Source organism: Electrophorus electricus, chromosome 17 (genome assembly GCF_013358815.1).
Source record: "Electrophorus electricus isolate fEleEle1 chromosome 17, fEleEle1.pri, whole genome shotgun sequence".
In the NCBI taxonomy this organism is placed as follows: domain Eukaryota; kingdom Metazoa; phylum Chordata; class Actinopteri; order Gymnotiformes; family Gymnotidae; genus Electrophorus; species Electrophorus electricus.
In genome coordinates this window covers 7,257,346-7,266,717 of record NC_049551.1, presented here as the reverse complement: position 1 = coordinate 7,266,717, position 9,372 = coordinate 7,257,346, and the positions used below count along the sequence as shown (strand labels likewise).

General features: G+C 44.7%; 1 protein-coding gene across 2 annotated transcripts; it reads left to right on the top strand.

Annotated features, from left to right (window-relative positions):
- Positions 1 to 414: 414 nt before the first annotated feature.
- On the top strand, positions 415 to 8,239 carry proser1 (proline and serine rich 1). 2 transcript variants are annotated; one of them, XM_027016152.2, is made up of 12 exons: positions 415 to 963; positions 1,089 to 1,154; positions 1,249 to 1,317; positions 1,453 to 1,547; positions 1,675 to 1,768; positions 2,017 to 2,127; positions 2,239 to 2,322; positions 2,487 to 2,565; positions 3,070 to 3,162; positions 4,009 to 5,455; positions 6,256 to 6,397; positions 7,342 to 8,239. In XM_027016152.2, exons 1-12 carry the CDS (start codon positions 919 to 921, stop codon positions 7,465 to 7,467), a joined length of 2,451 nt encoding a protein of 816 aa, XP_026871953.2. In that variant the 5' UTR covers positions 415 to 918; the 3' UTR covers positions 7,468 to 8,239. The 2 variants fall into 2 exon arrangements, with proteins under 2 accessions (XP_026871953.2, XP_035391752.1); XM_035535859.1 differs by lacking the exon at positions 3,070 to 3,162.
- The last annotated feature ends 1,133 nt before the right edge of the window (positions 8,240 to 9,372 follow it).

Sequence of the window (9,372 nt, the reverse complement as noted above, 5' to 3'; positions counted from 1 at the left end):
TGTATGCATATATATATATATATATATATATATATATATATATATATATATATATATATATATATATATATATATATATATATATATAGTTCTCTTCTTCATACAAGTATTCCGAACTAAATTAATTTCCGCAGTGAGTAAGTCATTCATGCAAGTATATAGGACTCTCTATTTTGTACCCTTTAAAATACGGTTTAATAATTCTTCGCACAAATATTTATTCTCCAGTTCTGCACAAAGTCACGTTGATACATCAGCATTTTCGTTCACATTCTTCCACGTACAGATAAATTACATCTTGTGTTTGCCAGCAGAAACAGGTTTAAACTCCGTGAATCTGTGAACTCCGGCATTTCTCGAGCGCACGCGCGACAATCAGGGGCCCTAACGCGGAAGTCGTACATACGTACTTCCTGCAAGCGAGACGCTCGCGAGCTACCCACGATGACAACAGATGTGTAGCTAACTAGCAAAATGGAAATTATGGTCGTTTGTTCCTCTCGTTTTCTGTATTAGCGTAAATGCACCTGAATGCACTCCCGTCGTTACGTGCATACGAGAGACGCGAATTCCGAATTTACACATGTTTTCTATTTTTAGGGACCATGTCAGACAAGCTAGCTAAAGAAGTTGGTGTGCTGAGAGCCTGCCAGAATGAAGCAGTCCAGCTGCCTAGGTTGATGGCTATGCTAGCTATTTGAAGCATAACTACATATTTTCGGGATATTCATGAATTAATATTTGCATTACTAATGAATTGACTGCTGCAAAATGCAATAGCAGAACTTGTCTTAATTACCCCCTCTAACGCTATCTTGCTAAATTACCATTTACCGAATTATTTTTAATCTAAGGATAGATCGATTAGGTTGTATCATTTGGCAAGGAACGTTTTCTTGCAACGTAGCGGTATTCAGCATGGACAAGAAATCTTTTGACATCGTCTTGGACGAAATAAGAAAGGTAAATACACAATTTAATATGCAGTACTACGCATTAAAAGAGGATGGGTTAATGGGCATACGTATATGTATTTGTTCAACAGCAAATCTATTCAAAAGATCTAAAGTTATCTTTGCTGTCTTCAGTGTGTTTTGACTGATCAGAGGATCAAAGCGATAGAACAGGTGCATGGGTATTTCTCCAGTGAACAGGTAAATCAAAAGGGCATCTTATAATGCATTTGTGCTTCATTTGCTGTGAAGCCGATGGCTAAGTAATGTTGTTTCTGCCCTATCCTAACATTAGGTGATTGACATTCTGAAATATTTCTCCTGGGCAGAACCTCAAATAAAGGCAGTAAAAGCCTTTCAACATGTAAGTCATTTTTGTAATTCTGTTAAAATCATTGCAGTGCCAGTTTTAGCTGTCCTCTGCCAGAAGCATTAATTTACTGATGATAATGACAAATAATTGTAATAAGTTTGATAAACAAGTGTTTCTTTCTCTTAGAAAATGGTGGCCATTCCTACAACCAAGGTTGCTAACATTTTGAACACTTTCACATTCTCAAAGGATAAACTCTTTGTGTTGGAGCTGATTGCACTGTAAGTTACTTGGGACTAGGGGCCAAGAAGTATCTACAGACAAAATGCAGTTTCAGTAATTCTCAAAATTCTTCAGTTCTTAATTTGTTTTATTCAGTTTTTAAGAGTAGTATTATTTCACTGACAGGAATATATCTGATGCCCATAATTACCGCCCCGTGGAAGATCAGTTTCGTGTTAACCTCTCGGAGAAGAAACGTGCACGACGGATCCTTGAGCAGGTGAAACAATTTAATGTGCTCTGAAGATTTTGTGCCACAAATGTATTTGGGTTTTACATTTTAGGATTTACATTATTCAGTCTTAGCTGAACTGTTTCTTCTAGAACTTAATAACACTTTATGATCTTATGTAAAGGTTACTTTATGCCATTAATGATTCAAATTTTTGTGATATATGCACGTTGTTCAAATATGGTAACCCAAAAACTGAGCCTGCATTGAATGTGTGTTTTATGAACTCTATTTAGGTGTGTAAAGTGGGATGCAAGGCCCCTGTGGCGATGATCTCATCCTGTGGGATGATCCCCGGAAACCCTTATCCTAAAGGCAAACCCAGCCAGGTGACTGGAGCCTTTCCTGTAAGTAGACAGCCAGCCTGCACACTGCACTTGGCTGCTCACCAAAACTGCTGTAGCTCACAGTGTTATTGATCTCATTTGACGGTTGTGAAATGTTTCGCCATTTCTAAGGGAATCCCTCCCAGGAAAGAGGGTGAGGAGGTGAACGCAGAGGGGAAGGGGATTGCCAGCCGCATCGTTGGACCCAGCAAACCGGTCCGTGTCCTTTCATGTGCTCAGAGTAAATTTTGTATAATTTCCTTGGTAGTTTTTAATTATTATCTTCAGTATTATAATGATTAAATTGTTGTTTGGTATAATCATGGAAATGTATTTAAAAGTCTTGCGTCAGAGATTGTGCCCTTTCTTTTTTTGAACAGTCTCCATCAAGCTACAATCCACACAGGCCTATACCGTACCCCATCCCGCCCTGCAGGCCTCACGCCACTATTGCACCAAGTAAGGTTTTCTTAAGCAGCTCAAACAGACTGCATGTGCAAGAGAAATAGACATGATCTAGTGTTGAGAGATGGCGAGGGACTGACCGACCAGGCGTGTTGCTCCTAAAGGGGACATCGACAGGAGGTCATGCTAGAAAGACTTAGAGCTAGAGGGAGGCAGAAATGGTGTACTGACCAGGAGGAGAGAGAGGGAGGTAGGTAAGATCTCAGTGTTATTACCCCGATTAAATAAATGTACAAGTTGTTTTTCCATTGGGGGGATTAAAAAAAAAAGGTAGCGTTTCTCTTCCTACAGAGAGGTACAGAGAGACATGGCATTCTTACAGTGATGGACAGGAGTCACTAAACTAGAGAGAGAAGGTGACCTGGAGCTTATAATTCATGGCAGTGCGGGTGAATGGGGTGGGGGTGTGTGTGTGCAAGCTGATTTGCGCATTGAGACTCTGGCGAGTTGGTGTTTTTAGAGTGGCATGCCCCTCTGTTCCCCTCCCCTCCTGCTCAGGTGCGTACAACAACGCAGGCCTGGTGACAGTGGGAGGGGTCATCACAGCCAGCGTGCCCCCCCCACCCTACAGTGCCACTCCAAAGTCGGCAGGTACGACCCAACCACGGCCGCCGCCGCTGTTAGCGCTTTTGCTGCTGCTTTAGCAAGCCATGCTAACTGCCCCTGTGCCAGAACTGCACCTGCCCTGCTCTAGCGTGCGCTCTGCTGTGCTTTCCTCCTGCAGCCAGCATGCTGCTAGCCTATGGTCGTGCTCCTTGTTATCCAGAGCTAACTCTGACTTTCGGTCTTTATAAAAGTCCAGCTACAGAGCCGCGCCAAGTGTTAATTTAACAGTGATTTTATCTTCTGTGTAATACTGTGACAGGGATTCTGTCAAAAAAAAAAAAAAGCTTTGGAGATAACGAAAATAAAAAAATAATAAAGTGTACAGTTGGGATGCAAATTTTGTATAGTCTGAAGTTTAGTTTTAAAGAGGAACATCATTAAAATCTACTGGGATAAGTAAGATATAACAGCATTTAGGTTCCGTGCATTAAATGGCCATATGAATGCTTATTGTGCCTTACTTAAGGTAATGTCATGAGGGGTCACTAGAACACACATCTCCCTCTCTTGAACCCTGATTTTCAGTTTGACATCAGGAGCTGTTGATGCGAGTCTTTGTGGTTTGACAACCTTTTAATAAATTTGTTGTGGTTTTTCTAAGTAGGACATGTTGTTCCCTTCTGTTCTGGGTTTCCTGTTGTTTGAGGTCATAAAATTGACTTCATCTGTCAGAATAAGGTAGCAGCATTGAATCAGGGTAACTGGAGAGTAGTCGGTATGCAGCTTTGCTTGTTGTATCTGGCCATGTTGTACAGCGGAACACCATTTCAGTTTGCAGTTACTTTCGCCCTTTCTCTGCATTAGCAAACCAATTTCTTGTTTTTGTTTCAGCTTATGCTCGACCCGTCAGTCAGCAGACCTCTAGCTCTGGTGGCTCCGGCACGTCCACCGTCTCCCCTCCTAATTCAGCTCCTCCCACTCCCGGCACCTCTCAGTCTCAGCCCACAACTCCAATCACCCCCGTCTTCCCGGGTATGGTTCCTTCTCAGAACCCTGTTAGTCATTCTCCCACCACTTCTTCCTCGGTCATCAAAAGCCCTCCTATGCCTACTGGCTCTCCTCAGGTTGCCCCTAACCCTAGTGGCTACAGCACTCCTGTTCCCTCTGGCCTCTCTGCTGGGCCACCTTCTGGCAGAGACACTCCTTCTGTTATCAAGGCTCACACCCCTTCCGGTCTGCCCGGAGGACCTGGGGTGGGTGCCCCCCCTCCAGCTTTCCATGGTCCGTCCCGTTCGGGAACGCCTTCGGGGGCCCCCATTCTCAGTCCTAGGGGTATGGCAGACTCTCTGTCTTCCCAGGCTGCGGTGCTGTCCTCTGTCAAGGGCTTCTCTCCATCTGGCGAGCCCCAGTTGGCCCCAGGGCAGGCTAAACCCTCCAACGTGCCGCATTCGGTCATCCGAAGCTACACGCCCTCAGGCCTGCAGGCACTGCCTCCTGGCCGCTCCACCCCCAACTTGCAGGGCCCGGGGGCTCTACCAGCAGGTGGACCCGGGACCTCTTGCGCCCCCAGCCCCAAGCCATCCCCTGGCCCCACGAGTCAGGCTGGCGTGGGGTACGGTGAGCAGCCCTTGGGCTCAGTGAGCCAGCACAGCGGTGGCAGTGGCAGCAACAGCCCTGTGCCCTCTGCCTTCAAAGGGCCGTCATCCCGCTCGGGCACTCCATCGCTGAGCTCTCTGGCGATGCCAAACTCTGCCACCCTGGCGCGCTCCCTGGGCCTGAGCCACAGCAGCGCCTCCCCGCAGCCCTCCCTGCCCGCATCTGCAGTCATGGCCGGCCTGCAGGGTCTCCCTAGCACCCTGTCCTCGCAGGCCGGAGGCAGCCCTGCCCCACCGTTCCCTGGCCTCTCCCACTTCCCCTCACTGTCCACAGCCTCCCCCTTGCCTGGAGCCCAGTCCTCCATGCACTCCTCTGTCTCTTCTGCCCCGCTGCCACCCTCTACCGCCTACTCTGGCCTCGACCCCGCCGGGGCTGCAGCCTCTTCCGCCTTTAGCCTAGGACTGACCACGGCTGCCTCCATCTTCCCGGGGCTGGCCCCGGGGGCCAGCCCGGCCTTCCCTGGCTTCGGGGGCTCGGGCACCCCTGCGGCCGGTAGTCCTGTGCTCTCCTCCTTCATGGGGCTCCCAGGGGCCTCGTCGTCGGTGGCCTCGGTGGCCCCTCTCCAGGCAGCAGCTGTGGCAGCAGCTGCGGCCGCGGGCGTGCCCTCCACCTCACCCGTGCTTCCGGGCTTCGCCTCCGCATTCAGCTCCAACTTCAACCCTGCTCTGGTGGGCCAGCCTGGGTGGGTACTGCATTTGACTACTGAGCATACAGAGTAGTTTCTGTGGTATTTGTCGACTGATGGATCTTAGCCATGTTATCATAGTATTGGAGTATCTGTACCTGCAACGTGGTTTATAATATATTTAGCCATGGTTGGGCAATATTTCTGTTAACCTTTGGTCATGAGGCAAAATCAAGACTTTGAAACCTAGTAGCCTACTCTTAAAGATTCTGAGTGATGTCTCTGAATACTCCCAACACCCCATCTATTACAGTTCACAGCACAAGGCACTTCTGCAGAATATTAGTGAAACAAAACAATACATTTACTTAAGTGACTTAATGTTAGTAAATTACTTAAGATTTGCACTATACGAATGACTGAGATTACAGAACGTCTTGATTTTCAATTCCACGTTATATGCTTCTTCCGTAGCTAAAAGTCTGCTTTTTACTTGCATTACCAGAGAGATATACTATAACATAAATAGGATATGGAAAGTTTTAGGATGGGGCAATAGTTTGTGTAGTAAAGCTATGAAAGACAGATTTGGTCCACTTATAAATAAATCTTTTAGTGTTAAATTTTGTTCCTCTCTTAGAGCACAATAGAAGTATGTTTTTTAAAAATGTGTCGAGTTCAAAGCTCTGACATTATTTTAGTAAATGCATTCTTCTTAAGTAAAAAAAACCCAAAACAAAACAAACAAACCCCTTTGCTTACCTAAGCATGGAGACTACATGGCTGATAATATAATCAAAACTATGTATACCCGCATGCACAAAAGATGTTTGGTTTTTTTTCTTGTTTGAGTGCAGCAGTGGGCTCCAGGCCCCAGGAGGTGCAACGTTCCCAGGACTGCTGTCTTTTCCTGCAGGAATGCCAGGCTTTACCTCCAGCCCTGCCCCAGCCGCGCTCTCAGGCCTCCACAACCCAGCCATGCAATCCGCGCTGCTGCAGGTACCCCAGCACCTACAGTCAGCGCTCCCGAAAGATTCCAGAAGTGTTCACTCACCGTCCCATAAAATGTCTCTCGGCTCCATTCAGTCCTTTGCTTTCCAACTGTAAGAGTCATCTATGGGTCCTGATAGAACTCTTAACATGGCAACCACAAAAGCATAACATCATTCTTAAATGTCATTAATAAATCACATTTAAAATTAATAAATGACATTTAAAACACTATTGAAATTTACACACGTATGCTATGTAAAAATTTGAGGCAGCTGCACTCTTATAAAGTATGCTGCTGTGCAGTCTTGTTTTGAAGCAAAAATTTAAAATAATCTGTGCAGTCTATAGTTAGAGCTCTCTAGAATCGACAAATTAAGTTTGATTTTTGATATTTTGTGTGTTAATCATCACCCTGGAATTGAAAATTGTATTGCCCCTAAAAATGTGTGTATTGTCACACTCCTAATCGTTCCCCTCTGTGTTGCTGGTGTATGTCACTTCAAATGTGTGTGTGGGAGCCAAAGCACTTTCGGTTTTGGGTTATGTTCATAACCTTTTGAATACTGTCACTTTAAGATGCAAGTTACTGCTAAGTCATAACATATTTTCTTTTAGCTCGGTTTTTAGTGGCTTGGCAGTTCATTTGTTTGGTTTTCAGTGAAGACAGTGGTCCTGGGAGCAACACACAGTTTTCTTACCGTGTTGCTTTTTGAATTAAGAATACCTTCGTTTTTAGACTTTTCCTTGAATTGCGATTCGTTACTAAGCCGGAATGAACACATTTAGTGTTTGTAATTTTATGCCGACTCCTGTGAAAGGTTCTCTTTTCCTTTTACGAACGAGTCATGCACGAGTCAAGAAATTGCTTCGACTAGTGTGAACCCCACTGTGCGTGTGCGTGTGCGTGTGTGTGTGTGTGTGTGTGTGTGTGTGTGTGTGTGTTTCTTCAGGCTCATACTGCGTCTGCGCTGGACAGCTTCCCACCCCAAGCAAACGGCTTTGGCAGCTACCCACCATCCGCAGGCGCTCCTTTCCCCCTGCAGCCGGGCCTGCACCCCCAGCTGGGCTGGCAGTGACCCAGCACACACGGGACCTCGGCGGGCGGAAGGGAGTCAACGGTGGTTTGGGAGCATGTGTTGAATAGCGGACATGGGTGAGGTCGAGGGATGCTGACCTTGAAGGCGCGCTGACTTGAGATGGCGAGGGCGCAGGAGGCTGTTTGTGCTTCTTACTCTCAGCTTTTGTGGAAAACGGAGACGGAGGGAGAGGGCAATAAAACGATGGGCCCTATGGTCGGCAGCTCTCCTGGGTAGCATGACCTCTAGACTGGCCACTAAAAGTATAAAGCTAAACTTGATATTAATGGATTAACAATTGGAATAAGTGTCATCATTGTTGGAATTAATGAAAGAAATTAATTCTACAGTACTATACCTTTTTTTTTTGTTTGGTTTTAGTAGGCCTTCAGTTAGCATCAAGGTAATTTTTAATGGTCATTTAATTCTGAAAAAATATAGATGTAATGATTTGGAGAAGCTGTAAAGGGGACTGTTAACATGAAACGTCCTGAATTTCTGACAAACCAGGCATAGGATTTTACTGTATGTGTAAATAGCCTTGAAACTGGGTTAAACAGCTGGTAAATGTGTGTTTTACATGTGCTAGGCTTTGAATCTTTTTTTTAAGCTTTTTTTTAACATCCTGGTGTCTGTATAGAAGTTGGATAAACAGGATTCATATATTTGTTTCTAGATGAAGTCGATGACTATCAAAATACTGTACTAGAGACAATGGTAGGTGTAGGCTAGTTTGTTTAGCATTATGAAATAAATCCTTTTTTTCTACATATTGGTTTGGTTTGAGCCAAATCTTTTGTTAGACTATTTGTTGGGGTGTAATATTTTTATGCTGTAAAGCATGACTTCATTTTAGAAATGTATGAAAGTCTGAAAAGTCATGCAAACTGGACTAAAGTAGATTTTGAGGACACAATGTCACCACAACAGAAGTGGAAAAAAACTCACTTGTATATACATATGAATGGTTATAAAGTAGTGAGTGGCACTAATGTAGGAGTGACATCACAGGCATCTGATTTCACATTATGAGTCACGAGGCTTTTTAACATGTTCTTCCCAGTTCATGCTTCATTGGGCAATACGTACAGTGCATCAGGAAAGTATTCACAGCACTTCACGTTTTCCTCGTTTTATATTACTGCCTCATTCCAAAATGGATTAAATTCATTTTTTACATCAAAATTCTACACACAATACCCCATAATGACAAAGTAAAAAGTTTGTTTGGAATTGTTGCAAACAAATCTATCTATCTCAAATCTCAATATCACATGTACATAAGTATTCACAGCCTTTGCTCAATACTTTGTTGAAGTACCTTTGGCAGCATTTACAGCCTCAAGTCTTTGAGTATGATGCTACAAGCTTGGCACATCTATTTTGGGGCAGGTTCTCCCATTCTTCTTTGCAGAACTTCAAGTTCCATCAAGTTAGATGGGGAACATTGGGGCACAGCCATTTTCAGATATCTCCAGAGATGTTCAATCGGGTTCAAATTTGGGCTCTGGCTGGGCCACTCAAGAACATTCACAAAGTTGTTCTGAAGCCACTCCTTTGTTATCTTAGCTGTGTGTTTAGGGTCATTGTTCTGTTGGAAGATGAACCTTTGCCTCAGTCTGAGGTCCAGAGTTCTCTGGAGCAGGTTTTCTTCAAGGATGTCTCTGTACATTGCTGCATTCATCTTTCCCTCAACTCTGACTAGTCTCCCAGTTCCTGCTGACAAAAGAAAAACCTACAGCATGATGCTGCCACCACCATGCTTCACTGTAGGGATGGTATTGGCCAGGTGATGAGCAGTGCCTGGTTTCTTCCAGAAATGACGCTTGGCATTCAGGCCAAAGAGTTCAATCTTTGTTTTATCAGACCAGAGAATTTTGTTTCTTATGGTCTGAGAGTCCTTCA

Bases quoted from the DNA above. Each gene is read 5' to 3' on its own strand.
- proser1 (XM_027016152.2), top strand. From the start codon at position 919: ATGGACAAGAAATCTTTTGACATCGTCTTGGACGAAATAAGAAAG. The intron at 2,566-3,069 runs GTAAGGTTTTCT...CCTCCTGCTCAG, and splicing joins TCACGCCACTATTGCACCAA to GTGCGTACAACAACGCAGGC. The intron at 3,163-4,008 runs GTACGACCCAAC...TTTTTGTTTCAG, and splicing joins TGCCACTCCAAAGTCGGCAG to CTTATGCTCGACCCGTCAGT.